The following is a 20,472-nucleotide window of genomic DNA, read 5'->3' on the forward strand; positions in this document are numbered from 1 at the left end:
ATCAGGAGAAAAAAGGGAAAATATCATTCCAGGAAGAAGGATCAAAATTTGTAAAAGCATAGTGAACTTGTATCTGTTAAACTCTGATTGCTTCTGTCATTCCCTCTGCTCCCACACAAACCATTCCAAGGGTCTCCAGAGTTGAGGCCTCTGAACCCTCACATGGACGACTCCAAGAGCTGACTCTCTACCTCCAGGCTTTCGCTCTTCAAATCCTCTGCTGCCAAAGTGACTTTAGAAAACACAAACACGACCCTGGTTCTCCCTCACTTAAAACCTCTATTGCTCATTTCAACTGATGCAGAAAAAGCATTTGATAAAAATTCAACACCCTTCAGAAGGGGGTTACAAAGCATGGAGTAAGGAGATAGGTAGATAAAATCAGAAAACTGTAGCTATATGTCAGAACAGGTTAGCAAATACTCAAGAACAGCATTAAAGATAAAGGGAATGAAAACACAGAAAACAAACATAATCATGTCACTTTAACCACAAAATGAGAACACGAGGTGGAATAAGATGTGAGAAAAACAACTTAGGATGGGGTGGGGAGAGGAAAGGGAGGGAATTGGTTCAGTCTAAGGAAACCAGAGGCTATCAGAAAATGGACTATCTTATCTACGAGATTTTGAATACAAACCTAATGTTAACCACTAAACAAAAAAGCAGAACAGAGACACAAACAATAAATAAAGAGAAAACAAAAAAACACCACATAACTCAACTGGTAGAGCAAAATACAGGGGATGAGAAAGAAAGGAAATGCACGAGAATCAGAAAACGAGCGATAAAATGGCAGCATTAAGCCCTCATATATTGATAATCACCCTAAACGTAAATGGACTGAATTCTCCAATGAAAAGACACAGAGTGACGAGATGGATTAAGAACAAGACCCAACAATATGCTGCCTCCAGGAAACACATCTCAGCTCCAATGACAAACACAGGCTGAGAGTGAGGGGATGGAAGACGATATTCCAAGCTAATGGCAAACAAAAGAAAGCAGGTGTCACAATACTTATATCAGACAAAGTAGTCTTCAAGATAAGACAGGGAAAGAGAGACAAAGAAGGGCAATATTTAATGATAAAAGGGACAGTCCACCAAGAAGACATAACACTTATAAATATCTATGCACCCAACCACAGGAACATCAAAGTATGTAAAGCAACTATTAACAAACCTGAAAGATATTAATAATAACACAGTAATAGTAGGGGACCTCAACACTCCACATACATCAATGGACAGATCATCCAGACAGAAAATCAGCAAGGAAACAGTGGAATTAAATGAAAAGCTAAACCAAGTGGACTTAATAGACATATACAGAACACTCCATCCAAATACAGAAGAGACATTCTTCTCGAGCATGCATGGGACATTCTCAAGGATAGACCATATGTTGGGAAACAAGACAAGCCTCAATAAATTTAAGAAGATTGAACTAATAACAAGCATCTTTTCCAATCACAATGTATGAAGCTGGACATTAATTAGAAGAAAAAAGCTGAGAAAGAGACAAAGATGTGGAGACTAAACAACAGGCTATTGAACAAGCAATGGATCATTGAAGAAATTAAAGGAGGAATCAAAAAATATCTGGAGACAAACGAAAATTAAAACGTCCCATACCAACTCACGTGAGACGCAGCAGAAGCAGTCCTAAGAAGGAAATTCATTGCAATACAGGCACACCTTACCAGACAAGAAAAATCCCAAATAAGCAATCTCAAACTACACCTAACTGAATTAGAAAAAGAAGAACAAAGCCCAAAGTCAGCAGGAGGGAAATAATAAAAATCAGACCAGAAATAAATGCTATTGAAACAAAAAAGGCAGTAGAAAGGATCAATGAAACAAAGAGCTGGTTCTTTGAGAAGATAAACAAAATTGACAAACCCCTAGCCAGTCTTACAAAGAAAAAAAGAGAGAAAGCTCAGATAAATAAACTTAGAAATGAAAAAGGACAAATAACAATGGATACCACAGAAATACAACGGATTATAAGAGAATACCACGAAAAGCTATATGCCAACAAAAATGGGCAATCTAGAGGAAATGGATGAATTCTTAGACTCTTACAATCTCACAAAGCTCAATCAAGAAGAAATAGATAATCTGAACAGACCAATCACAAGTGAAGAGATTGAAACAGTAATCAAAAGCATTCCAAAGAATAAAAGCCCAGGACCAGACAGCTCCCCTGGGGAATTCTATCAAACTTTCAGAGAGGATTTACTATCTATCCTTCCCAAGCTATTCCAAAAAATTAGGGAAGACACATTCTATGAGGCCAACATCACTCTGATACCAAAGTCTGACAAGGACAACACAAAAAAGGAAAACTACAAACCAATACTGCTGATGAACATAGATGCCAAAATCCTCAACAAAATATTGGCAACCTGAATACGGCAATACATCAAAAAGATCATACACCATGATCAAGTGGGATTTATACCAGGGACACAGGGATGGTTCAACATCCGCAAATCAATATGATACACCACATCAACAAATTGTGGAATAAAAACCACACGATCATCTCAATAGATGCAGAGAAAGCATTTGACAAGACCCAACAGCAGTTTATGATAAAAACTCTTAACAAAATGGGGATAGAAGGCAATTACCTCAATATAATAAAGGCCATATATGACAAACCCACAGCCAATATCATACTCAGTGGGCAAAAACTGAGCACCATCCCTCTAAGAACAAGAACAAGACAAGGATGCCCACTATCACCACTCTTATTTAACGTACTGGAGGTTTTGGCCAGAGCAATTAGGCAAGAGAAAGGAATAAATGGAATCCAGGGGCTGGCCCCGTGGCCAAGTGGTTAAGTTTGCGTGCTCCGCTGCAGGCGGCCCAGTGTTTTGTTGGTTCGAATCCTGGGTGCGGACATGGCACTGCTCATCAAACCATGCTGAGGTGGCATCCCACATGCCACAACTAGAAGGACCCACAACGAAGAATATACAACTATGTACTGGGGGGCTTTGGGGAGAAAAAGGGAAAAAAATAAAATCTTTAAAAAAAAAAAAAAAAAGGAATCCAAATAGGGAGAGAAGAAGTGAAACTCTCACTGTTTGCAGACAACATGATCGTATATATAGAAAACCCTAAAGAATCCATTGGAAAACTATTAGAAATAATTAACAACTACAGTAAAGTTGCAGGGTACAAAATCAACTTACAAAAATCAGTTGCATTTCTCTACTAACAAACTTACAGAAAGAGAACTCACGAACAGAATTCCATTTACCATCGCAATAAGAAGAATGAAGTATCTAGGAATAAATTTAACCAAGGAGGTGAAGGACTTATACAATGAAAACTACAAGACGTTATTGAAAGAAATAGATGATGACATAAAGAGATGGGAAGAGATTCCACGGACATGTATTGGAAGAATAAACATAGTTAAAATGTTCATACTACCCAAAGCAATCTACAGATCCAATGCAATCCCAATCAGAATCCCAATGACATTCTTCACGGTTACAGAACAAGGAATCCTAAAATTCATATGGGGCAACCAAAGACCCCGAACTGCTACAGCACCACCGGGAAAAAAGAACAAAGCTGGAGGCATCATAATCCCTGCCTTCAAAATGTACTACAAAGCTGCAGTTATCAAAACGGCATGGTACTGGCACAAAAACAGGCACACAGATCAATGGAACAGAAATTTTAAAAAGCCCAGAAATAAAACCACACATCTACAGACAGCTAATCTTCAACAAAGGTGCTAAGCATCTACAATGGAGAAAAGACAGTCTCTTCAATAAATGGTGCTGGGAAAACTAGACAGCTACGTGCAAAAGAACGAAAGTAGACCATTATCTCACGCCATACACAAAAATAAACTCAAAATGGATCAAAGACTTGAAGGTAAGTCCTGAAACCATAAAACTCCTGGAAGACAATACAGGTAGTACACTCTGATGATTTTAAAAGGATCTTTTTGAATACCATGTCTTCTCAGACAAGAGAAACAAAAGAAAAAATAAACAAGTGGGACTTCATCAGACTAAAGAGCTTCGGTAAGGCAAAAGAAACGAGGATCAAAACAAAGAACAACCCACCAACTGGGAGAAAATATTTGCAAATCATATATCTGACAAGGGCTTAATCTACATAAAATATAAGGAACTCACACAAGTGAACCACAAAAAAACAAACAGCCCAATCAAAAAATGGGCAGAGGATATGAACATTTTTCCAAAGAAGATAGACAGACGGCCAATAGGCACATGAAAAAATGTTCAACATCACTAATCATCAGGGAAACGCAAATCAAAACTACAGTAAGACACCACCTTATGCCTGTTAAAATTGCTATAATCACTAAGACTAAAAATAACAAATGTTGGAGAGGGTGTGGAGAAAAGGGAACCCATATACACTGCTGGTGGGAATGCAAACTGGCGCAGTCACTATGGAAAACAGTATGGAGATTCCTCAAAAAACTAAAAATAGAACTACCATACAACCCAGCCACCCCACTACTGGGTATCTACCCAGACAACTTGAAATTAACAATCCAAAGTAGCATATGCACCCCTATGTTCACTGCAGCACTATTCACAATAGCCAAGATATGGAAACAATCCAAGCGCCCATCAACTGATGACTGGATAAAGAAAAAGTCATATATATATATATATATATATATACACACACACACACACACACACACACACACACACACACAATGGAATACTACTCAGCCATAAAAAAGATAAAATTATCCTATTTGCAACGACATGGATGGACCTGGAGGGAATTATGCTAAGTGAAAAAAGCCAGACTGAGAAAGACAAACACCATAGGATTTCACTCATATGTGGAATATGAATACACTAATGGATGAAGAAAACAGTTCAGTGGTTACCAGGGGAAGGGAGTGGGTGGTGGGCACAGGGGGTGAAGGGGAGCACTTACGTGGTAACAGACAAGAAACAACGTACAACTGAAATCTCACAATGATATAAACTATATGAACTCAATACAAAAAAAAAAAAAAAATTCAACACCCTTCACGACAAAAGGCATTTACAAAAAACCCATGACCAACATCACACTCAATGGTGAAAGATTGAAAGTTTTTTCCTAACATCAGGAACAAGAGAAGGATGTTCACTTTTGCCACTGCTATACAAGATTACTAGAAGTTCTAACCAGAGCTATTAGGCAAGAAGAACAAATAAAAAACATCCAAATTGGAAAGGAAGAAGCAGAATTATCTCTATTCACAGACAACATGATCTTAAAGACAAAAATCCTAAAGAAGCCATACACACACACAAACCTATTAGTGCTAATAAATCCAGCAAAGTTGCACGGTACAAGATCTACACACAAAAACCAGTAGCAATGAACAATCTGAAAAGGAAGTTAAAAAAACAGTTCTACTTACCATAGCATCCAAAAGCATGAATAAAACGACAACATACTGCTGAAAGAAATTAAACACCTAAATAAATGGGAAGACAATCCGTGTGCATAGACTGGGAGACTTACTATTAAGAAGGCGATACTGGGGCCATCCCTCTGGCTGAGTGGTTAAGTTTGCGCTCTCTACTTCAGCGTCCCAGGGTTTCGCTGGTTTGGATCCTGCGTGTGGACATGGCACCGCTCATCAAGCCATGTTGAGGCAGCATCCCACATAGCAGACCCAGAAGGACTCACAGCTAGAACATACAACTATGTACTGGGGGTCTTTGGGGAGAAGAAGAAAATAAAAAACAGCAATTCTCCCCAAAGTGATCTACAGATTCAATGCAATCCTTATTAAAATTCTAATAGTCTTTCTTGAAGAAATGGAAAAGGCGATCCTAAAATTCACATGGAATTGCAAAGGGCCCCAAATAGCCAAAACAATCTTTTCTTTCTTTTTTTTTTGAGGAAGATTAGCCCTGAGCTAACATCGGCTGCCAATCCTCCTCTTTTTCCTGAGGAAGACTGGCCCTGAGCTAACATCCATGCCCATCTTCCTCTACGTTATATGTGGGACGGCTACCACAGCATGGCTTGCCAAGCGATGCCTTGTCCATACCCAGGATCCCAACCAGCGAACCCCAGGCTGCTGAAGCAGAATGTGCGAACTTAACCACTGCGCCACGGGGCTGGCCCTACCAAAACAATCTTGAAAGAGAAGACCAAAGTTGGAGGACTCACACAGCCCAATTTCAACACTTACTACCAAGCTACAGTAAATGAAAACAATGTCGTACTAGCAAAAGGACAGAACAATGGAATAGAACTGAGAGTCCCGAAATAAACCCAAACATCTACAGTCAATTGATTTTTGACAAGGGTGCAAAGACCATCAAATGGTGCTAAGAAAAACTGGAAATTCACATGCAAGAGAATAAAGCTAGATTCTTACTTTACACCACATAGAAAAAGCAACTCACAATGGATCGATGACCTAAATATAAGAGCTAACACTCGAAGACAACTTGGGGCAAATCTTCATGACCTTGGATTTGGCAATGGTTTCTTAGATTTAATACTAAAAGCATAATCAACAAAAAAAGAAAAAAATAGATAAATGAGCCTCCATCAATATTAAAAACTTTTGTGCATCAAAGGTCACTATCAAGAAAGTGAAAACACAACTGATAGTATGGGAGAAAATATCTGCAAATCATGTATCTAACAAGGATGTAGTATCATGAATATATAAAGAACTCTTACAACTCAACAACAAAAAAGACAAACAACCCAATTCAAAAATGGGCAAAAGACATGAAGAGACATCTCTCCAAAGAAGATACACAACGGCCAACCAGCACATGAAGATACTCAGTGTCACTGGTCATTCAGGAAAATGCAAATCAAACCTAGAGTGAGATATTTCACACCCACTAGAATGGTGATAATCAAAACAGTGAAAAATAACAAGTGTTGGGGAGAAACTGGAACATGGCTGGTGAGAACGTAAACTATTTCAGCCACTATGGAAAACAGTTTGGCAGTTCCTCACAAAGCTAAACACAGAGTTAACTTACGACCCAGCAATTCTACTCCTAGGAATTTACCCCAAAGAACTGAAAACAGATATTCAAACAAAAAACTTGTTCATGAATGTTAATAGCAGCTCTATTCACAATAGCCAAAAGGTGCAACCAACCCAAATGTCCACCAACTGACGAACGGATAAACAAAATGGGATCTGGAATGGAATATTATTCAGCCACAAACAGGAAGAAAATACTAATAGCTACAACATGGATGGATTTCAAATATATCATGCTAAGTGAAGGAAACCTGACAAAAGGCCACATGTTATATGATTGTTTTGGGCTTTTTTTGCTGAGGAAGATTGGCCCTGAGCTAGCGTCTGTGCCAGTCTCCCTCTATTTTGTACGCCAGACGCCCCACAGCGTGGCTGACGAGCGATGTCGGTCCGCGCCTGGGATCCGAACCTGCGAACCCAGGCCGCCGAAGTGAGCGGTCAAAGGTACCCGCTGCGCCACGGGCCAGACCCTACTTGGTTCTTCTTATATGAACTGTCCAGAACAGGCAGATCCTTGGGGACAGAAAGCAGACTAGGGTTGCCAGGGGCCGGGAGGAGCGGGGAACGAGGACTGACTGCTTGAAGGCTACGGGGTTTCCTGCTGGTGTAATAAAAACCTGACACTAGGCAGACGTGACGGTTACACAGCACTGCGAACGTACTGAACGTACTGAATTGTGCACCTCAAAACGACTAACATGCTAAGTGGACGTGCACTTTGACACTTGCACATAAAGCACAGGGTGCTCGGGACCCTCGTGATGCGCCTCCAGCGGCCTCCCCTCCGGGCCACCTCCCAGCTGCTCACGCGAACCGGCTGCCGTTTCCCGCCGTCGGGCCGTTCTTCGCACGGGCTGCTTCCGCCAGCGGGCAAAGCGGCCCCGCCTCAGCGCCAACATTCACGCAACAAACACGTGCGAGCGCGTCCCGCGGTCCCCGCCCCGCGCCAGGCACTAGGAGGGCCGCGGCCAGGGGAGCAACCGGCAGCCCCCGAGCCCGGAGCCCGCGGCGGGCGTCGGACGGCGGCCGCGGAACCGCACCTGCGCACACGCCGCCGCGTCCCCGCCCGGCCGGGCGCGCCGACACCCAGGCGCGGGCCCCCCCCCGCACACGGCCGGGTGGCAACGCGCCTGCTTACCCGCCTCGCGCGGCCGTCGGACAGCAGGTCGGCGATCCCCTTGGCCGCGTCGTTCTTCTCGGCCACACAGAGGATCTTCCGCACGCCTCGGAACGCCACCTCCATGGCGGCGCGGGACAAGGGCCGGACTCGGGGCCGCCGCAGCCACCGGAGCGCGCAGCGGCCAGCCGGGAAGAGCATCCCTAGGTCCCGCGGCCACGGCCGCTCCCCGGGCGCCCGCGCATGCTGGGGGAGCCGGAGGTGAGGTCCGCCCGGTGCCCACCCTAAGGGAACTAGAGCGTCAGGGAGCCGCCACCGCCGCCGCCCGCGGCCCGGGCACCTCCCACGAGCCCACCGGGCTTCAGAGCAGCGGCGACCACGCCTTCTCCTCACCACTACCGCCTCGCGCCGAATCCTGTACCTCGGCAGCCGCTTCCGCCCGCCTTCTCGGGCCACTTCCGCCCGGCGCGAGTCCCACAGGACCGCGAACTACAACTCCCAGACTGCCCCGCGTTACGGGGCCACTCGTCCCAGCACGTTTCCGATTCTCCGCCTCACTTCCTTTCCTTCTGGTCAGTGGTTGGCTAGTCGATTCGTCCTTGGGAGAGGCCTCTCGATAGTCCCGCCCAAGCTTCTCTTGCTCACGATGTTTTTCTCTCCTGCCGGGAACTCTGCGCGGACGCTTCCGGGTCACGCGACGTGGACACTGAGAGTCATGTGATACCAAGATGGCGTCGCCGCGGTAGCTGGCTTCGGGTTGTGGCGACCAAGGAGTTGCGACGGTTTCTGCGCTCGGGCCGTGGGGACCGCAACGCTTGGCTGGTCCCTGCGGCGGCCCGTAGCCCTTCCTTAGGCGTTCGTTCAGTGCTGGGGCTTTTTCTGTCGCGGTGGGTTCGGGGAAGTGCTGGTGACCTCGCTGCAGGTGCCCTGCGCCGGCCGCGATACCCGGAGGAGGAGGAAGTCAACTGGCTTCCCCGGTCTTCTGGACCTGCGGAGTTCATGAGGCCTCCGAGGGCACTGGAGGAGCTACACTTCTGAGGGGGCTGCCTAGTACCCCTGAGGGTAGACGAAGACCGCAGCGACTTTGCTTCCTCCTCCACAGGCCTGGCTTCCCCGCGTTGATTACCCCCGCATCCTCTCCCACTTCCTCTCAATGTGCTCTCCATATATCTGGAAATATGATCAGCGCCCCTGACGTGGTGGCCTTCACTAAAGAAGACGAGTACGAGGAGGAACCTTACAATGAGCCGGCTCTACCCGAGGAGTACTCGGTGCCTCTTTTTCCCTTCGCCAGCCAGGGAACTAACCCATGGTCCAAACTGTCCGGGGCCAAGTTCTCTCGAGACTTCATCCTTATTTCTGAGTTCTCTGAGCAGGTGGGACCCCAACCCTTGCTGACCATCCCCAATGACACCAAAGTTTTTGGTACTTTTGATCTCAATTACTTCTCTTTGCGGATCATGTCTGTGGATTACCAGGCCTCTTTCGTGGGCCATCCCCCTGGTTCTGCTTACCCCAAACTGAACTTCGTGGAGGACTCCAAGGTGGTGCTGGGAGACTCCAAGGAAGGAGCCTTTGCATATGTGCACCACCTTACCCTGTATGACCTGGAGGCCCGTGGCTTCGTGAGGCCCTTTTGCATGGCTTATATCTCAGCAGATCAGCACAAAATCATGCAGCAGTTCCAGGAGCTTTCAACTGAATTTTCTAAAGCTTCTGAGTGCTTGAAGACAGGCAACAGGAAGGCATTTGCTGGGGAACTTGAAAAAAAACTGAAAGACTTGGATTACACCAGGACAGTGCTGCACACCGAAACAGAGATCCAGAAGAAAGCTAATGACAAAGGCTTTTACTCATCTCAGGCAATTGAGAAAGCCAATGAACTGGCCAGCGTAGAGAAGTCCATCATTGAACATCAAGACCTGCTGAAGCAGATCCGCTCATACCCTCATCGGAAGTTGAAGGGGTCCGATCTGTGTTCTGGGGAGATGGAACGCATCCAGGATCAGCCGGACCAGGCAGCCACTACCTCTAACCCTGATGAGTCTGTTGACACAGACCTTTTTACCTGCAGGCCCAGCTACACCCCCAAACTCATCAAAGCAAAGTCCACCAAGTGTTTTGACAAGAAGTTGAAGACCTTGGAAGAGCTCTGTGACACTGAGTATTTCACTCAGACCCTGGCTCAGCTCAGGCACATTGAGCACATGTTCAGAGGAGACCTGTGCTACCTCCTGACCAGCCAGATTGACAGAGCACTACTAAAGCAACAGCACGTAACAAACTTCCTTTTTGAAGACTTGGTGGAGGTCAGTGACAGGGTGGTAGAGACACAAAAGAGTTCACTCCCTCAGCCCTGTCAAGACAGGCCACTTTCCAGGTCTCTAGAAGAATGTCCGATCCCTCAAGTGTTAATTAGCATTGGCTCTTACAAGTCTAGCGTGGAGTCTGTGCTGATCAAGATGGAGCAGGAACCGGGAGATCAGGAGTACAAGGAAGTGGAAGTGACGGAATTGAGCAGTTTTGATGCCCAGGAAAACTTGGACTATCTGGATTTGGATATGAAAGGGAGTATCAGCAGTGGTGAAAGCATTGAGGTTTTAGGCACGGAGAAGTCCACCTCTGTGCTGTCTAAGTCTGACAGCCAGGCCAGCCTCACGGTGCCATTAAGCCCACAAGTGGTCCGGAGCAAAGCTGTCAGCTACAGGACCATCAGTGAGGACAGTATTGAAGTCCTCAGCACCTGCCCTTCTGAGGCCCTCATCCCTGACGACTTTAAGGCCAGCTACCCAAGTGCCATTAATGAAGAAGAATCATACGCAGGTGACAGTGAGGGAGCCATCCACTTCCAGGCAAGCATCAGCCCGCCAGTGCTGGATGAGGCAGAGGAGGGCAGCTTGGAAAACACTCCGTCACAAACAGACTCCTCCTGCTGCATTGGGAAGGAGAGTGACAGTCTGGGAGTGCCACCCTCCACTCCAGTCCACACACTCTCTGACGAGGATGGAGTAGTTAGCAGCCCCCCACAGCACTACAGGCAGAAGGACCAGGGGTTCCCTGTGGACTTGGCAGTGGAAAACGCCCACCCTTCCCAAGACAACACTTCTGAAGGCTTCCCTGCTTATGAACTTGACCCAAGCCGCCTGCTGGCTAGCCGGGATGTTAGTAAGAGCAGCCTGGACAACTACTCAGACACCACCAGCTATGTGAGCAGTGTAGCCTCCACCAGCTCGGACAGGACTCCCTCCTCTGCTCATCCTGCTGGCCCCTCTTCAGAGAGGCATCAAAAGAGGGCTGGCCAGAACGCCTTAAAATTCATCCGCCAGTACCCCTTTGCCCACCCAGCCATCTACTCCCTGCTCAGCGGGAGGACGCTCGTGGTCCTGGGGGAGGACGAGGCCATAGTCAGGAAGCTTGTGACAGCATTGTCCATCTTTGTCCCCAACTACAGCCGCTCTGTCAAACCTGTGAAGCATTGGGTCTCCTCCCCTTTGCACATTATGGATTTTCAGAAGTGGAAGCTTATTGGTCTGCAGAGGTAATTGGTTACAGGTGGTGGGGAAGGGCCCTGTCCAATTAGAGATGAGGCTTCAGATGTCCATCCCTCTCGGTGAGGTTAAGAAATGGGTGTGGCGGACCCCAAATCAGGAGGCCTGGCCACCAGGCTGAGCCCAGCAGCGATTCACTATGTTTCTTTTGGCAAATCATTCCCCTTGCCTGGCCTCCTGTCCCCCTGCCCGTCACATGAGGGGACCGCAGTTCTTAAGTAGTTGCCAAACTTGGTCTGCACCCTGCTGGCTCAGAATTATTGGGGAGAATTTTTTATTATTATTATTTTTCCCTATAGATTGGCACCTGAGCTAACAACTGTTGCCAATTTTTTTTTCTTCTGCTTTATCTCCCCAAATTCCCCTGGTACCTTGTTGCATATCCTAGTTGCAGATCCTTCTAGTTGTGGCAGGTGGGACGCCGCCTCAACGTGGCCTGACGAGCGGTGCCAGGTCCACACCCAGAATCCGAACTGGCAAAACCCTGGGCCGCCACAGCAGAGCGCGTGAACTTAACCACTTGGCCATGGGGCCGGCCCTGGGAGGATATTTTAAATCATGGGTTCCTGGGCCCCACCCCCAGAAATTCTGATTCAGTTGGTGTGGGGTAAGACATGGAATTTATCTGGTGTATAGCAAGGTTTGAGAAGGACTGATCTCAGGTCCTTGCTGATTCCCAGAACACACGATGGTGTAACTAAGGAGAGAGCTGCTTCTAAGAAAGGGCTGTGGTAGTAATAGGAGCAGGCAGCCATCACTGGTGAGAGGGACATCAGAGGGCTCCCGTGGCTTTCACTCCACTGTCCTGGTTGCCCTAGAAGGCTGTCCTAATAAGGAAATGCAAGAGCCAGTTCCTTCTCCCTCTCTTTAAATGCTTTCTATTTCATTTCCTCATGTGACCCAACTTAAGCTTTAGGAGATTCTTTCTGTTTTTCCAAATACTCCTTGAGAAGTTGTGTGGCGCAAAGGACTCTCCCTCAGCATATGCACTGTGTTCTGCTTCCTCATTCTCTGAACCCCACTTCGCTCCTCTCTGAATCACAGGTGCTGAGCTAGGTCATCACCGGAGTCCCTGGTGACAGTCTGCTTCCCACGCCACAAAAGAAAGGCAAAAAGAATTTCTTCCACACTGTAGTCAGCCACCATTTGTTCTAATTTTCCAGCTTTCCGTTTACTGGGTCACTGATATCAACGAGGCCCCCATCCCCAGTCTCGCTTGTTGAGAATCTAATCCAGGCCACACCGGCAGGTGCTGGGGTACCAGTTGGAGGTACCTGAGCAAGTCCACTGCTGTGGAAGAATTCCTAGTCCAGGAGAGGGGACAGACAAGTGACCAGAGCCTTGCCATAACAGTGGGTGCTGCTTGTGTTCTAAGAAAACAAAGGGAGCAATTTAGTGACCTTCAGGAAGTGAGGGAGAAGGTACCTGGAGAAGGTCTGGAGTCTTTGGCTTGAGTGACCGGGAGAGTGGGTTGCCAGTGTAGTGGAAGAGTGATGACATGGGGACTTGGTGCGATGTGCCTGAGACAGCTGGACAAGCCCATTCCTTGGGCATCATAGGAAGCCATCAGTCCTTGCTTACAGATGCAGGGTCTGAGGCTCAGTGGGTTAGGTGACTGCCCCAAGGACCTTTGCAGGCTCCGTCCTTCTCCCAAGATCCTCTCCCTCTGCTGGTGCCATCTCTGTGCTCTCTGGTTTAACCAGTCTGTCCTAGGAAGGGGAGGGCTTTTCAGGGACTGGGATTTGCTATTGTGGTGGAATGATGGGTTGGTATGCCTTACAAACATATCTTCTGTGTCCAACTCAGTCCTTTCACCCCAATGCTAGTCTTTGACTTTTTTTTACCTCAAAGTGGAGAATCTAAAACACACATCAGTCTACTGACATCAGCTGGCTTATCCAGGACCAAGCTCTGGACAGCCTTGCCCTTTCCAGAGGCCTTCCCTGAACTTTCCTCCTTAGAATGTGCCAGAATGGCAAAAGAGATTCATCTCTTATGCTAGCTTGACTCTACTGGGTACCTGACTGGAGTGCTATGTTGAGGAGGATTCTGAGGCCTAGGTTGCGCTGCACTGGAAAGCCTCCTGTCATCAATTAACGATGTCTCTGTGGGTACAGGAGAGGGTAGCTGGCAGGTGGGCGGTGTATTTGGCACCCTAGAGTAGAATAGGAGGTGGTCTGAGTCCAGGGCCGGCCCTACCACTGTTCATCCGTAGTGGGCAAGTCACTCCTCCACTTGAGGCTTTGTTGCCTCCTGAGAAAATAAGAGGGTTGGGTCACTGAAAGATCATTTGCCAAGTATTTATGGAGGGCTGTTAAGTGCCAGCTGCTGTACCTAGTGCCAGAATTATAAGGTGAATCAGCCGTGGTGCATCCCATGGCAAGGTGAGCGTGACCTTCATGGGCAGCCCTCACTCCAGATCCAGCTCTGTCACCATTTTGTCAGCTTGACCTCTCTGAGGCTGCTTCTATCTGCAGATGGAGCTGGCAAGACCCACCTCGTGACAGCAGATGTCCAAGGGCACATTGCATCGTATCTGTGCCTGGTCAGTGTGAGCGCTCTTCTGATAGCCTAGCAGGGGCACAGACAGACTGCAGGGAAGGTGGGGCAGCAGGAGCTGAGTGTGGCCCTCACGGCCAGACTTCAGAACCTTGAAGCATCCCTCCATAAAATCAAGAGGCCCATCGGAAGTGACAGCTGAGATCTTTCCAAAGACTCCCAAATGGGAGTGATTAACTCTCCCGTTAAGCTTTCCTTCTCAAACCTCCTGAGCATGCACAAATGTTGGGAATTGGGAGCATCTGCCTCCAGAAGGTCCTGCTCAGGCATGAGGTGTGGGAGGCAGGGGTTGGAGGCCTTGTTCCCTAGGGGATGTGTCTTTGGAGGGTCAGCTGAGGGGCCAGAAATGCAGTGGGGACTGGATTTGCCACATCTCACCCAAAGAAGTCCTGGGAGGTGAGCAGTATAAGATGAAAATCCGTGGAGTTGTGGTCCGTGGCTGTTAGAGAGGGAGGCAGTAGGTGTTCTGAGTTCAGGTCCTGGTGCTGCCATTACTAGCTGTGTGGATTTGGACCAGTCATCTCCTGTCATTCATTCATTCATTCAACAAAGCCTGTTGAACATGTCTGTGGATGGGACTTACAGTACCCACCATGCAGAGCTGTAGGAAGGGTTGACCCTAGGATGTATGTAAAGCCCTAGTGCAGAGCCTGGCCCTTAGAAGTGCTCAGAGTTGTGGATAGATGGGGAGGCAGATAGGCCCATCTGAGGATCAGCATTGAACAGTACGAGTAGAAGGGGTGCCTTTCTGTGGTCATGAACTTCCCGTCCATGGGGGTGCTCAGCTGTAGAGGGGCTTGGTCCCCTGTGCTGGGCTACTCTGGAATCAGAGCTGACCCACGAGTGTCTCTTCCCCCTTGGGTGCTTTGACTTCAGCTAAAACCAGTTCAGATCATGAACTATTTTTAAGGACTCTCACCCCAGAACAGCCAGTGTCATTGGTCCTGGATTTTTTTTCCCCCTACTAAAGTAGGCCCTCTGCCTAGAAATGCTTCTCAATCAAATCAGCCATTTGTGGGTATTGAAATCAACTTGGTCTTCTGTTGTTTTAAATCAAAACCAGAGATAATTGTATTGCCTATTAAACAGCAGTAACAAGCCCTGGACTGTTTGAAAAACAGCTCAGTTCTGGTGGAAAACAGTGCTAGTGTGGGTCGGAGGCCGTGAGTTGAGTCCTGGCTCAGCCACTTTCTAGCTGGGTGATCCTGGACAAGGCACAGCTCCTCTCTAGGCCTCAGTGTCCGCATCTCTACAGAGGTTGCCTCCCTGGCTTTGGGATGAGCCCTCATGAATCTAGACAGGTGTGGGAGGTGAAGTCTCAGGCTCCCAGGCGCCCATGCAAAGCAGCCAAGGGACAGAGGCCTGGGGCTTACCTCTTCCCATGTAATCTGGCATCCTGATGAGGAACTTTGAGGGAAACAGAAATGGAGTGAGAGTTAGAAGGAGCAGCATCTTCTAAAAGGAGTGTGTGTGTGGCTGGGGGCCTCAGAGCTGCCTTGGGAGAAGCTGGGCCTGAGGCCAGGGGGATGAGTGGCTGAAATGGAGGGGCAGGAAGTTGAGGTGAGGCCTGCTTATGCTGCTGCCGCAGAGCCTCGGTGGGCTGGACATGCCAAGCTCGAGGTGGTGTTTGGCTCATGGCCTGGCCCCCTTAGGGGAGGTAAAGGTGCCTCAGGAGCAGACTGAGCACCCTGGGGGCATGCAGGAAAAGGCCTGCCTCCCTGAGAAGCCAGTGTGACACCTGCAGGCTGCGTTTCCATCACCCGTGGGATGCGGGCTGCAGCCCACTGCTCTCCTTCTGGTTCTCAGAACAAGTGGCCCATGTGGCTCTCTGCTTTCCCATCTCTGTGACCTTGCTCTTGCCGTGTTCTAGAATGCCTTCCACAGTTCCCAGAGCCCACCTCTCTTTCATGGCCCAGCTCCAAGGCCACTCCTCTAGGACCTTCCTGGCCACAGGCCTCTCGTTTGGAGACTGAGCCCATGTCTCCCCTCACTCGTGTACTTGTGTGTGCGTCTTCCCAGCCAGACCAGGCTCGGTCTTCATTGCCTGCTCAGCCCCCAGGTCACTGGCTGGAATACAGTCAATGCTCAGTGAATGAATGTTCACTATACAAGAAGGTAACCCCCAGGAAAAAAAAAATTATGGGATTACCTTGGTCCCAAGTGACTGTGAGTCCTTTTTATGTGTCACCTTTGGTCTGACACAGCCCTAACTTCCAGAGCTGTATCAGTCTGTGTATCAGTCAGTCTTGCTCAGCCAGCCATTTGCAGGACTGCAGGTAATCCCAGCTCCTCAGGGAGAACTGGCACCTGAGGAGGGTTTTAAGGAGCTGCTTACTCAGGCTGACCACTCTGACCTCCTTCCCTTCCTGAACAAACCTGCCCACCTGCCTCTGATGTGCTGGGCACAGTACCAAATCAGGTACAGTCCTGGATCTGCAGAAGCTCTTGTCCAGTGGGCAAGATGAAAAGACAAACAGTAGTCACCACACTGGTCGCTACCAGGCTGATGATACTGAGGGCCAGGCACTATCCTCAGCACAACTCATTTGTCTCTGCAACAACCCCATGAGGTAGGAAATGTTATCTCTGATTTATAGATGAGGCTCAGAGAGAGTAAGAGACTTGACCAAGGTCACATAGCAAGAAAGCAAAAGAAAGGATCAGGGAAGGCCGGATAAGGTTTAAATTGGCATAAGCTAGGTACAAAAGGGAGGGAAGGTTATTCCAGGCAGAACAAATAGACCTGTGATTTTGGGGCTCCACCAAAAGCTTGGCATGGCTGAAAGGGACAGTCATCCGGAAGGTAACAGCAGAGGCCTCCGAGGCCAGCAGTTGTGCAGGGCCTTTTGGGCCACACCAAGGCACTTAAACTTAGTCATGAGGGTAGTGAGGAGGCCTTCAAAGATCGTGATGATCAGATCCTTCCAGAAAGAGCCAGTGAGTGTTGGCCAGGTGGGAGCAGGCCCAGAGACAGGAAGCCCCACCCCCAAGATTCTGCCTCCATCTTCCTGGTCCTTGCTCTTCCTCTTGACCTTGACCTGTGTGTTTCAGAGTGGCGTCCCCTGCTAGTGCTGGCACCCTGCACTCTCTGAGCCGCTACAGCCGCTACACAAGCATCCTGGACCTAGACAACAAAACCCTGCGCTGCCCGCTCTACAGAGGCACCCTTGTGCCCCGGCTGGCAGACCACCGCACTCAGATCAAGCGGGGCAGCACCTACTACCTGCATGTCCAGAGCATGCTCACCCAGCTCTGCTCCAAGGCCTTCCTCTATACCTTCTGCCACCACCTGCACCTGCCTGCCCACGACAAGGAGACAGAGGAATTGGTTGCCAGCCGCCAGGCAAGCTTCTTGAAGTTGAACCTGGGTTTGGTGAATGAAGATGTCAAGGTGGTCCAGTACCTGGCTGAGCTGCTGAAGCTGCACTATATGCAGGAGTCTCATGGGACCAGCCATCCCACGCTCAGGTTTGACTATGTCCCCAGCTTTTTGTACAAAATCTGAGGTCAGTCCCAGCCACTGTGACCAAGACCTGTGACTCAGGGTATGGGGAGGGGAGGGATTGGCATGACCAAGCAGTCCTCTGAGCTGTTGAGACTTCTGGTGTAATCAGTGGGAAGGAAACCAAGGTGGGAGCCTTGGCTCCAGGCAATCTGTGAGTTGGACTTGGGCAGAGAAGGGAGCCTGGCTCTCTCTGAAGGCTTCTGGAAGGACAGTAACAGCTCTCTCAGCTCCTTGGTGAGGAGTGGCCCCTGCTGAGGACTGGTAGCCAGGGCAGAAGAAAGGTTTGAGGGGTGGGATGAGGGGCAGGAAGGCGAGGCCTGATGGGAGGAGCATGCTGGCCTCATTCAGTTCTGCTGAACACTGGAGCAGCAAAATCAAGGGAAGCAGTCCATTACCTGGAATGATTTAGTGGAAAACAGGATGGTGGACCATCCATTGCCTCGTTTAGACCCCAGCTGGGACCTTTTACTTGGCCTCCTAGAGCCCATCATCCCAGGGGAGGCCCCTGCATGAGTGAGGTGGAGGGGAGAAAGCTTGGCCCCAGCTGGGTGATCGAAAACACACAGCCTTTTGAACCCCAAGACACCCTGGCCCCATCCTCACTTCTGCTTGTAGGTGGGCCTTGGAAATCACTCCCATGGTCAGCAGAAGTGACTAAACAGTCACTAGTCCCTGGTTGTGAGGAGGAAAGCCCAGGAGACAGGCAGGGCCAAGGTGTCATGAGGCCATCACCACTGTGCAAGCAATGAAGAGCCAGCAGGCTCTCGGGCCCGGTCCACCAGCTTTTCTGGCCAGAGTGAGTGAGCACTGTTCCTTTGGGCAAGGTCTGCAGATATGCTGGAACTCGGCAGAGGTCACCCCCCAGTCCTCTCACCCATAGCAAACCTTTGCAACCACTTCACTACCTCTCACAGGGTCTCGTGGGCAAGGTGACAGCAGAGTTCTGTGCAGCTGGCTGGTCTTGGGTGGACAGCCCAGCTGGTGATAACTCATAGCAGGGATTGTCTCCACGAAGGAAGAAAGCCTCCTTGTGTGGCTGTCTTTGTTGATTTGCCTCTGGGAGGCCCCAGAGGCCGGAGTATGCACATCTCACGGCAGCTCACTCCCACCCCAGCATGTCCCCCAGGTACACACACATCACCACAGCTCACTCTCTCCTCATGTGGGTCTCCCAAGTTGTGGAATGAGCCACTCCCTGGTTCACCCAAGACCTCCCTGAGGCTTTGTACACAAATGCCACAGGTACGTAGATGGTTTCTTGCAACCTTGAAAATTTTGTACCTTTTTTCTTTTCAAGCTGTTTTTTCCCCTAATTAGGGAGAACTCTTGGTATTACTGCTTTTTAATTTGTTCCCAGAAAATTGTGATAAAATAGACCTGAACCAGCCACAAGTGGTTGCTCCTGAGCATGTGTGTATACGTCTAGTGGGGCCATGTTCCCTATAGCTGGGGTCCTACTGTTGAGACGTGGTCTACCCTCCAGCTTTGTGGCACACTGTTGAGGTCACAGAGGGGAGGCAGAAACCCCTGGTGACCAGGGAGGGTTTGTGTCCCATGACTCCAGTAGTCCCTTTTTTGCCCAGGTCTTCTGCACAAGATATGGTTGTTGGCTCCTGGCCACTGGCTCTGCCCAGGGTCCCTGTTCCTGTCAGAGGGTGTGTGTTTGCTTCTGAGGCTGTGCTCCTTGTGGCAGATGGTGCTGCCTCCATCTCATCCATTTTCTTTATACCTGTGCCCATTGCATATGTTCACAGAGGAGTCACCAGGACTGTCTTGGCAGCTTTTAAATGTGAAGTGTGTGTTTGCCCATGGGGAAGGCTACATGGGAAGCCTGTTTCTCTCCATGGGCTCCTCTCATCTGTTACCACCTCCCCTCCCTCATGTTCTGGATGCTGCTTGGTTTTCTAACTGGGTGGCCAATTGCTGACTATTTAGGCCTCCAGGGACATGACCTTGTGACATTTATCTCCAAGAGAAGAGAGGTCTGTGGGGTCCAAATGACAAAATGGAAAGTGATCACTGGCACCACCATGGCTATTTCTTTCCTGTGTTTCACTCCAATGTGGACTCTACAGTTAATGCTGTTCTCAACTGGAAAACTGTTAAAGGCAGAAGGTCAGTCATACTTGGCCTTCTAGAAGCAAAAGCCACGCACTGCTGTGGGCTGAAGTAGAAGTCCCCTTTGGAGGGTGTTTGCTCGGAACCTCCAAGGACTCGAAGGCAAGAGACCAGAGGGGTGTGAACAGGACGCACTGTCCTGTGGGGCCAGCCACAGAAAGAGCAAACGGGGAGCATCTCACTTGAGTTGTTTGTTTGTTAAGAAATAAAGCTGGCTTCATGGACTGACTAGTGGTTGAACTCAAGGATTGAAATTTTTGGTTAAAATCTAACACTTCAATGTGGCACTTTCAAAGGATTGCTTGATGCCAAGTATGTTTCTTTGCAAAGGGATCAAGTGGAGTTAGGACTGAGCCCCTCTGGGCAGAGGCAGGTGAGGCCATGAAGCTGCCCCTCCCCAGTGCCCCCCACTTGGGAGAAGTGGAACCCACTGAAGACTCAGACGCATCTATAAATCTTCATGGTAGGAGTAATCTCTTCAAGAATTTTCACTTGAGGCTTTCCTCTAGTAATAGGTCATTAAGTGTTAATAAGACATTTAAAAACACTTCCCAGAAAACAGGACATCAGAGCCCCTTAGTGCTTCTTCA

The 20,472-nt window shown here is 48.7% G+C and overlaps 2 protein-coding genes across 3 annotated transcripts in view; one reads left to right on the forward strand and one right to left on the reverse strand.

Moving 5' to 3' along the window:
* TOP3A (DNA topoisomerase III alpha) overlaps positions 1-8,539 on the reverse strand; it is a 36,337-nt gene extending 27,798 nt beyond the window's left edge. The window contains exon 1 of one of the 2 annotated variants that reach the window (XR_006890536.1): positions 8,174-8,539. Coding sequence is in view for 1 of the 2 variants with exons in the window: in XM_046674979.1 (XP_046530935.1) it covers positions 8,174-8,353 (180 nt within the window). In the remaining variant the exon portion in view is untranslated. The remainder of the gene's footprint in view (positions 1-8,173) is intronic. The other variant, XM_046674979.1, reaches the window with a different exon arrangement.
* Positions 8,540-8,890: 351 nt separating this feature from the next.
* Positions 8,891-20,107, forward strand: SMCR8 (SMCR8-C9orf72 complex subunit). The gene is made up of 2 exons (XM_046674981.1): positions 8,891-11,690; positions 17,311-20,107. Exons 1-2 carry the CDS (start codon positions 9,331-9,333, stop codon positions 17,762-17,764), a joined length of 2,814 nt encoding a protein of 937 aa, XP_046530937.1. The 5' UTR covers positions 8,891-9,330; the 3' UTR covers positions 17,765-20,107.
* Positions 20,108-20,472: the final 365 nt, after the last annotated feature.

This window comes from Equus quagga, chromosome 11 (genome assembly GCF_021613505.1).
Source record: "Equus quagga isolate Etosha38 chromosome 11, UCLA_HA_Equagga_1.0, whole genome shotgun sequence".
NCBI lineage: Eukaryota > Metazoa > Chordata > Mammalia > Perissodactyla > Equidae > Equus > Equus quagga.